The sequence below is a fragment of the Loxodonta africana genome, chromosome 3, assembly GCF_030014295.1.
Source record: "Loxodonta africana isolate mLoxAfr1 chromosome 3, mLoxAfr1.hap2, whole genome shotgun sequence".
Taxonomy (NCBI): Eukaryota; Metazoa; Chordata; class Mammalia; order Proboscidea; family Elephantidae; genus Loxodonta; species Loxodonta africana.
In genome coordinates this window covers 96,127,485-96,143,771 of record NC_087344.1, presented here as the reverse complement: position 1 = coordinate 96,143,771, position 16,287 = coordinate 96,127,485, and the positions used below count along the sequence as shown (strand labels likewise).

Sequence of the window (16,287 nt, the reverse complement as noted above, 5' to 3'; positions counted from 1 at the left end):
GCCTCCTCCTGTACCCTTTACGGTTGTCTGCTGTGAGATCTCTGAAATCCCCTGGTGCACTGTTAGTTTCCTTTTCTGCCTCCTCCAGTGTATCATGAGCATCTGGAAGTCAATGCTAGCATCTTCCTGCCTCGGTATCAGCAGGGCCTGGCGGCGTTGGGTGCTCAGTGAATGTAGATGGAGCAGAAGACAGGATCCCTGTCCTCAAAGAACTTAGCATCTAGTGAGCAGACAAAGAAATGATTACCATGTGTTGTGCAGATGTCGCTGATGAGCCTATGAAGAGGTAGACAGCACAGCAGTTATGGGCTTGAGCTTTGAAGCTAGGATGCCTGGGCTCAAATCTGGAGTTCATCACTTACTAGCCTGTGACCTTGGGCAAGTAACTTAATTTCCTTTTGCCTCATGTTTTTTTTCTCTTTAGAATGGCAGTAATAATAGTACTATTCATAAGGTTATAATGAAGATTAAGCAAATTAATAAGGAGTGCAACAGTTAAGTGCTCAGCTCCTAACTGAAAGGTTGGTGATTTGGACTCACCCAGTGGCTCCACGGGAGAAAGACCTGGCAATATGCCCCTGTAAAGATTACAGCCTAGAAAACCCTGTGAGGTAGCTCTGCTCTGTCACATGGGGTCACCGTGAGTCAAAAATCAACTCCATGGCACCCAACAAAAAGTAAATTAATACCTGTAAAGTGCTTAATATATAGAAATAAATTTCAAATTAGGAAATGTTTATTAAGCATTACTTTAGTTTTCTATTGCTGCCATAACAAATTAACCACAACGTTAGTGACTTAAAATGACACCCATCTCTTATCTCACAGTCTGTACGTCAGAAGTCTGGGTACAGCAGTGGCTCAGTTGATCCTCTGCATGAAGTCTCACAAGGCCAAACAAAATCAAGGTGTGGATAGGGCAGTGTTACTTTCTGGAGGCTCTAGGGGTGAGTCTGTGTCCAAATTAATTCATGTTGTTGACAGAATTTGGTTCTAACTGGTGGTAGAACTGAAGTCCTGTTGTCTTTCGGGCTGTCGGGTCTTTACTCTTAGGAGCGATCTGAATTCCTTCTCGTGCTTTCCATGTGGTCTTATTCCAGCAGTAGCAGTCAGGTCCCTCTCATGCTTTAAATCTTCCTGACTTCTCCTTCTGCTACATCTTTCTCACACCAGCCTGAGAAAGTTTTCTACTTTTGAGGGATCATGTGGTTAGATTGGGCCCACTCATATAATCCAGAATAATCTTCCTATTTTAAGGTCAATGACCTTAATTACATCTGCAAAGTCCCTTTTGCCTTGTAGCATAATGTATTCACAGATTCCGAGGATTAAGGTGTTGACGTGAGTGTGGCCATACTTGCGTCTAACACAGTCTGCCCTCTCGCCCCCAAAGAGTCACAGAATTCCCATATGCAAGAGAGACTTACCCCTTCCCATGTTTTTCAAGGGTCTCATCAATTCAAAGTCCAAAATCTCATCTAAACCTCATCAGCTTGAAGCTCCAAAATCACAGTATCTAAGTCATGTTCCAGCCATCAGGGCATGGACATCTTACTACTACGTGATAAGCCAGCACTTATCACTATGTGATAAACAATTTATGTCCATTGAATACAATAACTGTATATGTGATGTGTATTCTGAGTCATCCCTTTTTATTTATGGAGATTAGCTAATATTTATTGAATGCTAACTAGATGCCTGTTGCCCTTGTAAATGTCCTACATCCCTCATCTCAGGTAATTCTCACGACTCTATGAGGTTGGTACTATTTTTTACAATAAATTTTTATTGTGGTGAAATATATACAAATTTTTTGCCATTTCAAGCATTTTTTTTCATACAGTTCAGTGACATTAATTACATTCACTCTGATGTGCAATAATCACCTCTATCCATTTCCACATTTTTTTATTACGTGTAACAAAATCTCTCTACCGCTTATGCATGATCTCCCGTTTTTCCCATCCCGTCTGGCCCTGGTAACTGCTGGTAAACTTTGATCTCTATACAGTTGCCTATTCTAGATATATAAGTGGGTTCATACAATATTTGTCCTTCTGTGTCTGACCGATTTCACTCAGCATACTGTTTTCTAGGTTCTTCCATGTTGAGTCATATTTCAGAACTTCCTTTCTTTTTACGAGTAAATAGTATTTCATTGTATGCATATACCACATTTTGTTAATGCATTCATCTATTGATGAGTCATCACATTTTGCAATGAACACACTGAGGCTCAAAACCAAAAAAAAAAAAAAAAACAAAAAAAGCCAAACCCGTTGCTGTCAAGTCGATTCCAACTCATAGCGACCCTATAGGACAGAGTAGAACTGCCCTGTAGAGTTTTCAAGGAGCGCCTGGTGGATTCAGACTGCTGACCTTTTGGTTAGCAGCCATAGCACTTAACCACTACGCCACCAGGGCTTCCCACCGAGGCTCAGGATAATTAAACAACGTGCCCAGCCCTACCTGGCTACTGAGTCCAGTCATGCTGGCACTGAAGTGCTTGTGTGAATTCTCTTAACCACCGTGCCTCTGGTTCCCCAACTTTGTTGCACATTAGAAACTCCTGGGGAGCTTTTAAATGCCCCAATGCCCAGTCTGTACCTCTGGCCAATTAAATGAGACCGCTGGGGGTGAGCAATCAGTATGTTTTACAGATCCCCACAGGTGATTGCAGTGTGCGGCAAAGTCGGGGAGCCCCTGCACTTTGCCGCCACAGCCATACATGGAGGTGCGGTGTGTGCAAGGGAAAAGTGCACATATCGTCAGGGAGGAAGTCGTAGTGGAGGGATTTCAACTGAGACTTGCAGGGGTTTGCTGGGAGAAAGAGCAAGGAGGGCATCCCGTGGGGAGAAAACAGCTGAACACCAACTAACTGCTTTCCGTGGTGGTGATTTGCTCACTATATGCCAAGCGTGATTGAATTTTTATGCTTTTGTGAGATGGTTCAGATAAATACACTCCCAAATCAGGAAACAAAACACGACATCCTTTGTCAGCGCACTCACCCCCGTTTGTGCTTTCAGGAAAACTCTGGCCCCACGGTTATCGCTGTTGCATATGCTTTTTGTCAGGGAGATAATTGTGGAAATTGGGTTGCTTCCCATCAAGTGCGAAGGCTTTTGTGGAGAAAATTTGAGCCATCCGTGTATCCCATTTTACAGTAATTGAGACTGGACTAGCGAATCATTAGCAAAGCAAAGGAAGATGACAGGACCTTTTTTTTTCCCACCCAAAATAAGGTGATATGGATTTGATGCTTGAAAAGAGAGAGAGGTTTGAGGTAGAGCTGCTCAGAAAACAAAACAAAACAAGGGTGTCAGTGATGGAAGGAAGCCTATCTCCCATCTCTCGACCCTGAGAGGGTGGTCTTTTAGCTGTGACTAACTGAGGCCTAGTCAGGGATGTTATAGGGAGAACAGGGCTACTGCAATGATGATCTGGGTAGTAATTACAGGAATATGGACAGCTTTGGCAGGAGCCCCAGCCCAAGTCTGCCCTCGCAGCCAGACAGGTTGGGGACAACTGTTGTAGGCTCGCTGGGCTTGCACTTACGGGTGTTTGGCCTCTGCTGTTCTCTTTGGTGTTGTCAACTTTGAAGATAATGAAATGCAGCTTGTGGAAGGGAGAGTAAATAATGGTGGTATATAGTTGAGGTAAATCAGCAGGTGAAGCTGCCAAATACAGCAGTTGTTTATTTAAAATCCCCATCACCCAAGGGCCTCATTAGTAAATACTTGTCATGTCTTCCTGCAAGCCCTCAGAGAATAATAATGGTTCTGTGTTACTCAAACACACCTGGGGGGGGGAGTGGGGGGGAGCGGGGTGGGTGGCGGCGGGGAGCAGGGCTGATAGGACAGGGTGCTCAGTCAGGAAGAGCAAATAGTGTGCCCACCTCCTCATCTGGCTAGTGGGGTTAACATGAGGAATGGCATTGTGACTAAAAAGTCAGTCAGGGTGGTGGCCCTCTAAGAGCCCTGTTAAGGAACAGGTATTTTGGCCACCTGAGTCCCACCTCCTCCTGGAGGCTGTAGCAGTGTCTGACTTTGGTTTCTCCCTCTCTGTAACTTCAGCATCCAGCACGGGGAGCTTTGCTTTGTACCTAGTAGCTGCTTAGGAAATGTGTGTTGAATTGAACGGATTTACAGAACCTATGATGCAAAAAAAAAAAAAATTTTTTTTTTTTTTTTTATGATGCGAGGACTGTGTTTCAAAGGAGTTGAGAATATGTATATATATATTTCCCCCTGAAGATACATTTATCTAGTATGTATTTGGGAGAAATATTGACGAGCATAAGCTTTTAAAGGTAATGGCTCCATTAATGCAGCCACCTCCCAGTCTCCAGTATTGCTGGCCCCCAGTCCCTGGGTGACTCCTGGGTCAGCGCCATTTTGAAAGACCCTAGACTGTGTCAGTCACTCCTCTGTTCAGCCACTGTGGGGATCCCCTGTGACCTGCCAGTAGTTGCACTCTCATCAATGAACAATTTTTGAGGTCTGCACCCTGCACCGGTGTATGAATTTTTATGTATGAAGTGCATACACATACTACTGGTAATCTGTGTATTAGAGTACTAAACTGCTATTTCTTTTTCTTTTTTTAGATAAAAATATTTATAATTAGACATTGCATTGTTCTATCTCCTCACTCAAGTGGATTTTCTTGTCTGCCACTTGGAGTACTTGCTCCCTGATTTGGATCAGGGCCCACAGGATCATGTTCAAGCTCCTCCCTAGCACGGCCTGAAGGCCTGTCCCATCTGGCCTCTGTCTCCTTCTGCAGGTTCACCTCTTGTTATTCTCTACCAAAAAACCAAAAACCAAACTTGTTGCTGTGGAGTTGATTCCGACTCATAGCAACCTTATAGTACAGAGTAGAACTGCTCCATAGGTTTTTCAAGGAGGGCTGGTGGATTCGAACTGCCGACTTTTTGGTTAACAGCCAAGCTCTTAACCACTGCGCCACCAGGGCCCCTGTTACTCTCTAGCCTGTTCAAATGCTTGAGTTCCCAGGATTGCTTCTGTATTCTCTCTCTTTCGTATCATTATACAGTGCCTTTCTTGTTGATTTGACCAATTTTATTAGTCTCTCAGAACTCAGTTCAAGAATCACCTCCTCTGAGAAATCTTGCCTTCCCAGTCCTTGTGATTAATCCAGCACATTCCGCCAACCTCCCAGTGTTTGGCCCCAAGTTGATGTCTTGTTGTTAGTTGCTGTCCAGTCGCCTCTGACTCATAGGGACCTTATTATAACAGAGGGAAACATTCCCTGGTCCTGTGCCATCCTCACAGTCATTGTATGTTTGAGGCTATTGATGCAGCCGCCGTGTCAGTTAATCTCAGGAGAATTTCTCTTGTTTTTGCTGACCCTCCACTTTACCAAACTTATGTCCTTTTCTAGTCATTGGTCTTTCCTGATAACATGTCCCAAGTCTCACCATCCTTGCTTCTAAGGAGCATTCTAGCTGTACTTCCTCCAAGGCTGGTTTTTCCTTCTTCTGGCAGTCCATGGTATATTCAGTATTCTTTGCCAACACCTACAGGTTGATGTAGGCGCTCCTACCTCTCTGTCCATGAAGAATCCCATGATTTCTTTCATACCAACTTTTGTCACACTGTTTGTGTCTCTGCCTCCTCAGCAACAACTTGAACTCCTTGAGCTTAGGACTGTATCGTTTTTCTCTCTATCTTAGCATCTAGCACAGTGTCTTCCAGAGAATAGGTGTTTTGTGAATACTTGTTCAATGAATGAATGAATTTACTTTGTTGTAGGGGAAAAAAAATCTCCAAATTTAATAAAGCAAAAAGAAAGTTTTATTTGGCATATATTCAAAAGGACAAAAGTTGAGAAGCGGACAAAGCATGCTGCCAGAGCTATATCTGCCTGGGTCCAAGGAAATATTACAGAGTAAGCAAGAATGGGAAAATGGACAAGCATGCTGCCAGAGCCATGTCTGCCCGAGTCCAAGGAAGGTTACAGAGTCATCAGTATATATTAACATTACAAATGGGCAAAACCATTGAAAGCTTCACCTTCTCTTAGACTGGCTAGAAACTGTGATCTTACATTTTGAATTGTCTTTCTTAACAATCATTGATACAGGTTTCAGTAATGACAGTCAGGAGGGCTTTACTGGCCCAACAAATTTCTATTTACTAAATGTTAATAGAAGAAGATAAGAGTGGAAAGTCTTTTGTGTTCTGGCTTATGTGAAAGTTTCCTAAAAGATACTTTCCAAGATTATTCTTTCTATTGTCTTTATACCTCAAGGCCCAGTTGATGTGTCTTTGTGAGTCCTTGTGAGTCCAGCTCCAGCTGGGTCACATTCTCTATGCTCAAGGACAGGGAATAATGACTCCTGATATTATTTCCTAAGTCAACTTCAGTATGTGTTGCCTGCCTACGTAATGTGCCAGGTCCTGTGCAGGCGGCTGCTGGGATTCAAAGATGATGGGCACCAGCATAGGTTAGTTTCAGGGCTAGTTGGGGAGACAGAACAGCTGTACTATCCAGTGGGGAGTAACAGTATGAGAAGTGGGCAGGGAGGTAGGAAGAGAGTGACTTGAACACAAGACAGCATTTTACACAGCTTTGTTCATTTTGGTCTCCCATGAATCTAGCAAGATAGAAAGTTACTATTCCCATTTTACAAATGAAAAAGTGAAGACTCAGAGTGCTTAAGTAGCTTTAATGCCTAAGGTAATAGGTAGTTAATGGTAGAGTTAGGATTCAAACCTAGCCTCTTGACTGTTTAACGCTTTAGGTTCTTCTGATGTATTTTTGAAAAATTAAAGGTGAGAATTTTAGAAGGCTGAGTGGAGGTGGGATCCCAAGTATTGAAAACATTAATGAAATTATTTTAGGTTTGTATACTTTTTTTTTTTTGATACCCTAAGAGTTGATGTATGAGTTGGAATCGACTCGATGGCGTTGGGTTTGGTTTTTTTGTTTTAAGAGTTGATGTAATGAATTTTCATGGTGCTATAAATACATAATGAAACGGTGTGATCCATTAGTTAAATGAAATGTTCCGAAGTGTGTCTTGTTTCTGTCACATAAATTCCTTTAATATTGCTAAAACCTGGTTCTGTATTTGTTAGCTTTGAGTTTGATTAAAGTGACACACTTTGTTCCCACCATCATTGCCTTGCTGAAGGTTGACTGATACCTAAATAATAACGGTGCCTGCCCCTCTGGAGTATAGCATTTTATTTTTCCAAATGTAAAACTTTCATTAATTCTCTTTTATTTAATCCCATGAGTTATAGCTAACATTATCCCATTTTACAGACCAGTATACTGATAAACTGTTCGAGTATTTTGCTTAATTCTCTTTTTTACTCTAGAAAAGCCAAACCACCAGGAAGCTGTAATGGCAAAATCCCACTTACTTACTTTTCCAATTAAGTTAAAGAAAATATGTCTTATTTATAAAGAATTTAAAGTTATTACTACTAAATTATACTATGTTGTTGCTGTTGTTAGTCATCAAGTCTATTCCGACTCATGGTGACCCCACGTATACAGAGTAGAACTGCTCCATAGGGTTTTTAGAAGCAGATTGCCAGGTTTCTCTTCTTAGTCACCTCCATTTGTGCCATCTAGGGACATACTATACTTTAGTATTACACTGTCAGCGTAAGGTGAAGGACACTGAAAATTCCCTGTAGGATTTTTTTTGTAAAGACGTTACTGATTTTAACATCCATGATGTCACATTGTTGATTTTATGAAGACCCATACGTCCTCTTCATTTTTGAAGAATACAGCCCTCCCCCCTCTCCATTTTTAATTGCATAGTCTGCTTAGGTTTCTGGCTGGAATACTACTTGATACTACATAAGTGATGGTACCTTCTTCTCGAGGTATCACGTAATATCCATCTGCTGCTCTTTGAGGATATTAATTTTGATGACCCAATTGAGGTATTGTCCAACTTCTCAACTTTATAAACATTAGGTTTTCCCTTGTAACTGATAAACAATAGGTGAGGAGACACTTTATACCTGAAAATATCTTGTTTCTCATCAAAATTCCCCATATACTTAGCACCTATTGATGATTCTTGCCTGAACAATCTTTAATGGTTGCAAAAATGATGGTTTTATAACTCCAGCACTCCTTCTGTATTTACCAGTCAGCACCTAGAATTCTGCTGTAAGCAAGACAGCCTTCCCTTCTTCCTCTTTTTACCTGTCTGTTGTTAGTATGGATACATGAATTCCCATTTTTCAATAGTTTCTAATTTATTACCATTCTTAATTATATTTGTGCTTAAAATTTTCCATATTAGGACAGCAGGAGCCCCTTCAAGATAGTTCCTACATCTTTGTGACAGGCCTCCACCCATTTTTTTTTTAGGTACTTTCTTCCTTTTTGGAACAGCAAGCTATTTCAGGCTTATCTTGTACCTGCCCTACCCCAACTCTAGAATCCCCCCTTTCTCCAAGAATTTCTGATTCCTTTTACTGGAAAATGGTATTAGAGACCAAAATCTGGGTACTAGATGTGCTCTAGTTTGTAGTAGATACTGGGGTATTTTTGGTTCTAGGCTCATTCAGTGGACAGAGCTACAAAATATATGCACATACATGTATACATAAAGACATGTGTGTGCACATATACATTCCTGTTACTATACATGCAGATCTTATAAATCACAAGCTCACCTGATACCTCCAATTTCCAATCTACCCTCATGGCATTCTTTCCTTCCCGCTTTCCATATTTTAAAGTCTCTTCTTTCATCATGAGAACCTTAGCTGCAACAACATCAACACATTTATTCCTTTGCCCAATACATCTAAAATAGTTTCAAAGTTGTCTTGCCCTTAGTGCTACAGAAGAACAAATCTACAAAAAGAGTTTGGGATTTGCTTGCAACGCCTTCTGCCCCAACCCTGCTCCGACTCTGCTCACGACTGAATGTGTGCAGTCAAACTCCGTGTCCATGAATTATTTGGATTAGTTCTTTCCCTTCAACCCCTTTGGTGTGGTTATGATATTCATGTGAAATACAGTTAGATTTGTTTCAGTCTGCTTTTAGTTTTAGGCTCCTTCCCCCTGTTCCCATCCTTGTTGATTTAATTTTATTTGCCCAGATATGTAGAACATTAACACGCTTCCAAAAGTGAAATTATGCAAAAAGCTGTGCTCCAAGAAGTATCGGTCTCTGCCACAGCTATTCTACCCAGCCAGCCGGTCACTTCATCACCCGGTGTCTCCTCATATAGAAAAGCAAATTTATTGTTTTCTGGTTTTGTAAAGATAAGCAGACATACGTAGCCTTCTTTTTTACCCAGAAGGTAGCGTCCTATAGATCGAGCTAGAATCTTTAAGTACTCATGTCTCATCTCCCAGTAACTACTTGGTGGAGTCCGTGGTTGGTGCAGATGGTTAATGCATTTGATTGCTAAACGAAAGGTTGAAAGTTCAAGTCTACCCAGGGGCTCCTTGGAAGAAAGGCCTGGTAGTGTTCTTCTGAGGGGGAAAAACAAAAAACAAAAACAAAAAAACCAGCCATTGAAAACTCTACGGGGCACAATTCTACTCTCACACACATGGAGTTAACTCGATGGCAGCTGGTTCTGTGTTTTTTTTGTTACCTCCTTGGTGATGGTTGTTATTGTTGTTAGGTGCGGTCAAGTTGATTCTGACTCCTGGTGACCCCATGTGACAGAGTAGAACAGCCCCATAGGGTTTTCTGGGCTATAATCTTTATGGGACAGATCTCCAGGTCTTTGTGCTTTGGAGCCGCTGAGTGAGTTCAAACCTCCAGTCTTTTGGTTAGCAGCCAAATGCTTAACCATTGAGCCACCCTTTTTCCAGCGAAGAAACTTACTGAGGCTCCTTGCCTGTACTGTTGTGAACCTTTGTGCCTTGTTAGTAAATGAACTATTTATAGTTTGAATAAAGCTGAGTAAAATGTCCCATATCACAAAATAAACAATTTACAGGGTGTAAGTTTTAATCCATCATGACTTTAATGAGTATTTTTTTTTTTTCAATTGAAGCAATATTCATATAACATAAAAATAACCAGGTTAAAGTAAACATTTAGCATATTCACAAGTGGCATTTAGTACACTGACCATGTTACCTTATTCTAGTTCCAAAACATTTTCATCACCCCCAGAGGACATCCCATACCCACTAAGTAGTCACTCTCCATGTCTCTCTCCTCTAGCCTCTGAGCAACCAGTCATCTGTCTCTATGGATGTACATATTCTACATATTTCATTTAAAAGGAATCATACGATATATGATGTTTTGGGCCTGGCTTCTTTCACTTAGCATGATATTTTCAAGGTTCATCCATGCTGTAGCATGTACCAAAACTTCATTTCTCCTTATGGATAAATAATATTCCATTGTATGGGTATATCACATTTTGTTTACCCTATTATCTGTTGACAGACAGCTGGGAGGATTTTGAGTGAAGTTGTAGAGAAGGGTAACTTGTACCCTGTCCCTATGCTGGGGTATTTACTAGCCATGTGACTTTGGGCAAGCTACTAAATCTTCTGGTGCCTCAGTTTTCTTATATGTTAAACAAATATAATAATATCTAACACTTGAAGTTGTTGAAAGGATTGAATACAATAATATATGAAAAGCTCATAGCAATATACTGTATTTTCCTGCAAACAACCCTTGCATTCCATGGTTGTTTGCCAACCTTTCCTCCCCCCTGCCCTTAGGTTATTTTGATAAGTGCTCTATGCTAATTGTTTACAGCAAAAATTAGCATAGTGCTTAGGAAAGTACCTGGGAAGGGAGGTTGGGAGTTATTTGTGTAAATGTACAGTAGTGGATCCTCAACACCTGTTGCCATTGGGTCACTTCCAACTCATGGTGACCCCACGCGTGTGATTAGAACTGTGCTTCATAGAGTTTTTGATGGCTGATTTTTCAGAAGTATGTTGCCAGGCTTTTCTTCCGAGTTGCCTCTCAGTAGATTCAGCCTTCCATCCTTTTGAGCACGACCCAAGGACTCCTTAATAAACATTAGTTATTTTACTGTAGGATCCTGTGAGGAGAGAGCAGAGTGAGGGGAGAGGGAATATAAACGTACGTCATGTGTTTTAGTCAGTGTTTTGCTTAGTTGGAACTGCTCGAATCTTTGTGCTTTCTCTCCAAAAAAAAAAAGGCCTATCTGTTTTCTTTGCTTTATGGCGTGGTGTTTTGGCCCCCCCGACCCCCATCGCTGAACACCGGATTTCACATTTAGAAGCAGTTCACTAGACAGAATGTCTGTAGTGGAATGTTACATAATTCACATTCAGATTTGAAGAGCTCATTATAAAAAACCTGACACACTTCAGGAATATTAAATTACTGCAGACTGTGTGGAGCAAGGAAAACATTATTGAAGCATTTCAAAATTCTAGGCGAGCCTGAATTTAACTGATAGGGTTTCACAGCTTTTACTGGGGAAAAATGATTTGAGTTGTCACATGGTTTCTAGCCCTGAAGGATTTTAATCTCCTTAATTACAAAGAAACGAATTTCCTAAATAATTTGGAGTTACTTCACAGTGTTTGCTCAATCTCTGGCTTTTGGAAAATTAAAGGGGATACCAGGGTCCATGGGATGGTGAGTTCTCTCTCTACTGCAACTCCCGTATTTGAGTTTTTATTCCGAATGATGCTGGTTTCCTTTCATTATTAATACAAGGATGTACTTCAAAAATTCACAAGTAATGCTTGTAACACTTGAACACAATCACATTTCGTCGAACAAGTGGCTCTGGAGATACCCGTGGAATAGAGAGAGTTGCTATATTGTGGTTTGAAGGCCAGAAAATGGCCCACATCCGATGTAGTTATTTACACTGACTTTTAAAAGTCTTTGAATTTGGCATAAAATCCATATAATTCAGCTTATTTCAGTATTTATGTATTAGGCACCTACTGTGTGCAAGACCAGCGTGATGGGAAGCTATTAGATTTTGCCACTCCCTGCAACATGTCCTCAGAAATCCAGCTTAGCCTGCCTCACTTTCGTCCACTGCAAATGGAGGATAGTAACTAGCCTCATAGTCACCTAAGTCATGAGACTCTGGGCAGGGAATACAGGAAACAATTTTATTACCAATTATCAATTGCAACCCTATGTGTGTCAGAGTAGAACTGTGCTCTGTAGTGTTTTCAGTGGCTAATGTTTTTCAGAAATAGATTGCAAACCTTTCTTCCAGGAAGCTATTAATGTCTAATATTTATTAAGTGCTTGCCAGGAGATGTTTTAGGTATGCACTTTTCCAAGAACATTACAAGTATAATTGTACTTCATTCCCACAGCAGCTCAGTGAAACTGATACTGTTATTATCCCCATTGTACAGATGAAGAAACAAAGAGAGTTTGTTTGATGAGGCAAAGAGAGGTTGAGTAATGTCCTCAATCTCGTGTGGCTTCTAAGTGGCTGAATCTATAAAGTTATCCCAAAAAGGAAGTTAAAACATAACAAAGAAGAGCTTCCATCTTTAGACAGGAATGAGAAAATCTTTCTACCTGAGATATCTCTTGGAACTGACCCTTGAAGAGTTGATAGAATGTCAAGGTAGACTTGGGAAGAGATTCCAGAGAAACGTAGCAGCACAAGAAAAATGGGCAAGATGTGAAAGCCTGTCATCTCCTGGGTAGACTTAGCTCGGTTGTTGACTTCAAGCCTCCTTACCTTTGCACATGATGGTTCTTCTGCTTGAAATAACTACTCATTTGTTCATTTTACGTGTGTTTATTGAGCACCTGCTGATCCTTTCCCTTTTCATCCAGTTGACAGCAGCATCCTCCTTCCAGAGCCCACAGAGTATGGCTTTTTCTCTCTGAAGCTTTCTTGACTCTTCCAAGCTGAATGAATACTCACCGCTTTGTCCCCCAGTATGCCTAATATTGATGCCGTCTTAGTTCTGGTCATGTGTGTTGTCGTCCTTTACATGACTGGCATCTCTGGTGGATGGTGAGCCTCTTCAAGAACAGAATCAGGCCTTCACTGTTTACCTTTGGCCAGAGTGGTTTACAGAATATGTCTGGTGGTGTACATAAGCCAGTGAGTATTTTCACCTGGTCCATAATAGGTCCTTAGTAAATGTTTGTCAAAATGGTAAATATTATCAGTAAGATTAGTCATATCCAGATAAGGCTGATTTTGTGACTCTGTCATCTTCAGTGGAAAGTTGTCTTTTGGAGGAGAGGGGTTGAGGAGGGGGTGGGGCTAGTGGCCTGGTGGTGTAGACAGATGGCCCAGAAGTGACAGGAGTAGTTCTCGCTTTCTGCATGTAGTTTCATGGAGCCCACTCTATGAAAATAATTTTCCATTTTCCTTAGCTATGGCTTTAGATCCTCTAACTCAAGCACCTTTCATTTTGGGCCAATATCCTTTAGAAAAATAGTTGTTGTTTTTGTTAACTGCCTTTGTGGTGACCTTGTGCAACAGAACAAAATGTTGTCTGGTCCTACGTCATCCTCGCGATTGCCAGCATGTTTAAGTCCATCTTGTGCCTATTGTACCAGTCCATCTCACCGAGGGTCTCCCAGGGCCCTTGCTGGCCCCCTGCTTCACCAAACATGATGTCCTCCTCTAGCGATTGATCCCTCCGATGATGTATCCGGAGCAGCTGGGTTGGACAGTCCTGTTGTAATCCGTGAAGGTCTCATTGGCTAATTTTTGGAAGTAGTGCACCAGGCCTTTCATCCTAGCCCAAGTCTGAAAGCTCTGCCGAAACCTGTCTTGCTGGCATTTGAAATACCAGTAGCATACCTTGCAGTATCATAGCAACACACATTATGGTGTCTACCACAATACAAAAGTAGTTAGCCTATTTAAAGAACAAAGAAAAAGCCAAGTATCTTTAGAAAAGGTTGGCATTTCCCATATTTAGGCCTTTTATGTAGTTTTTATATGAGACCTTCTAGTTAAGCCATGTTAACCCAGAAGAGGTTTGGACCATGATTCTTTCTGAGCTGCAACTGGCATTTGATGTCAGCCTTTTTAGAGGAAATGATTTTATATCTGTGAGATGAGCAAGGAATTGGCTACACAGTTGGAAACTGTATTCCTGGTAACTTTTTTCTTAATATTCTTTAAAAATGGATAACTGGCGAAATGTTTATTTTCATCTGAACTCTCAGATAAAACTATAAGATAGTCTCTGGGACTGACTTGACACAGGAATACATTCATTCAATTCAAATGAGACTGAGAAGGGAAACGTACCTGAAGCAGTAGCTGAGGGCGTCGCGTATAGTGAGTGCATAGTAAATACTTGCTGTAATTGAAGTGGTTGTGTTATCATTATTATTCTTATTCTCTTTTTAGCATAGTGTCTGGACTTAATAGTACCTAGTAGTGTGCAATGCATATTTATTAAAGAATGAATGAATGAAATGTGTGTCTGCCGGTTTCTTTTTTCTCTCCGTACATTAAATGCTTGTCTGCTTTTATAGCTGGGGGGAAAGCTGACATAAAAATTGGCTTGCTGCAAAGTTTCTCAGCCCCCATTTGTCACCTTATCCTTGGAGCCCAATTGTATGTCAACTCCACGTCCCCTCTGATGCCTGCCAGTGGGGGACAGACCACAGGTCACTTCCCTATGATCTGCTTTAGCTGCCAAGGCCCTGATCAAGCTTGGCAGATGGATGGGGGCCCTGCTGTTGGAAATGTCTCCACAGGGCTGGTCAGAAAATATGCCTTTGCTATATTTTCTGAGTGACATCTAGTGCTTGAAAATAAGAAGCAGGGAAAATGAAGAGTTGGGTTTTGCTTGATTTTGAGTTACCTGGTTTGAGAAACTGTTTTATGGGTAGACCCTCATTTCCTTTGCTGTATGGGAAAAAAAAAAAAAGTTGCCATCAAGTCAGTTCCAACTCATGTGACCCCATGAGTGCATAGTAGAACTATTCCATAGGGTTTCAAGGCTGTGACCTTTTCGAAGAACATGACCAATCCTTTCTTCCAAGGAACCTCTGAGTGGGTTTGAACCACTAACCTTTCAGTTAGTAGTTGAGCATTTAACGATTTGTGCCACCCAGGGACACCTTTGCTGTATATTAAACCTGGCCATTTACTTCCTGAAATCATATGAGCAGTTTGTACATGGAGACCAAGGTTTCCCTGTTTTTGTATCTTTGCTGGTTTAGTTCCCTCCCCCACCCCTTCCTTCTAATTTCTGCTTAATTTCAAGGGGTGATTAATCCGAAATTTCTCTTCTCTTGGTTTACAGCCCTCGAAAGGAGTGAATGAAATGAGACTCTTGTGAAGTCGTTTCTGAAGGGAGGAGTCGTTCTCTTGGAGAGGAGTCCTCCATGAGCCTGGCCAAGGCCCGGGATCTGTGTGAAGTGGACTAAGGATTTAGTAGGATGTCAACTGAGACAGAACTTCAAGTAGCTGTGAAAACCAGCACCAAGAAAGACTCCAAAAAGAAAGGTAGGGCTGGGTTTTCTCCCTTTGGCTACTTTTCTGTTTAGGAATGAGTTCTGTATCTCTGGGATAAGATAAAGAACAATCTCTGTGATCACAGACATATTTTTAGTAGCCACCGGCATTATTTGTATTTTTGTTTGTTTGGTACTCATAGTACGATATTTTAATGGCTTTGCATTTTTTCTCTGGGTAAAATCCAAAGTTCTTTTCATAATATACAGAACCCTTTCTGATATGCCTTTTGTCCATCTTTCCGGTCATATCTGCCTGAGGCCTCCCCCCAAACCCTGTTTAACCCTCCAGGCAGTCTGCCTATTGGAGTTCACTACCAGTAGTTCTCAAACTGTAGCAGCACCAGAATCACCCAGAGGGTTTGTTAAAGCATGGCTTTCTAGGCCCACCCCCAAATGTTCTGATTCTGCATCTTGCAGGGGTCTGAGTATCTGCATTTCTAACAGGTTCCAGGTGATGCTGATGTTGCTGGTCCAGGGACCACACTTGAGATCCACTGGACTGTTCACTGAGCCTTAAAATCCTTTTATTCTTATCATTCTTCTCTTTTTTTCTGGGCTGACTCCTGCCTATTCTTTATGTTTGAATTTAGTGAACCCTCCTGGGAGAGCCTTTCCTTACTCCCCCAAATTGGGTTAAATGTGTGTGTTTGTTTTGTTTCACTAGCCCTTTGCTGGTGTCTCACTTTAGTAATCATTTCCTCTGTTATTACTGGTCAGCTACACTGTATGCTCCTTTGAAGCTGGACCTCTTGTTCACCCTTTAACTCCCAACACTTAGAACATGCTTGACACAGAGGAGGTGTTCAAACATCTGGTAGTGAAAGCTGGCATGTGAAGTGTGA

At 41.4% G+C, this 16,287-nt stretch overlaps 1 protein-coding gene across 1 annotated transcript in view; it reads left to right on the top strand.

The window, feature by feature from the left end:
• Positions 1-16,287, top strand: part of DAB1 (DAB adaptor protein 1) — a 449,435-nt gene that overhangs the window by 126,835 nt on the left and 306,313 nt on the right. The window contains exon 2 of the mRNA XM_023549549.2: positions 15,232-15,434. Coding sequence (XP_023405317.2) covers positions 15,368-15,434 — 67 coding nt within the window. The 5' untranslated portion in view covers positions 15,232-15,367. The remainder of the gene's footprint in view (positions 1-15,231; positions 15,435-16,287) is intronic.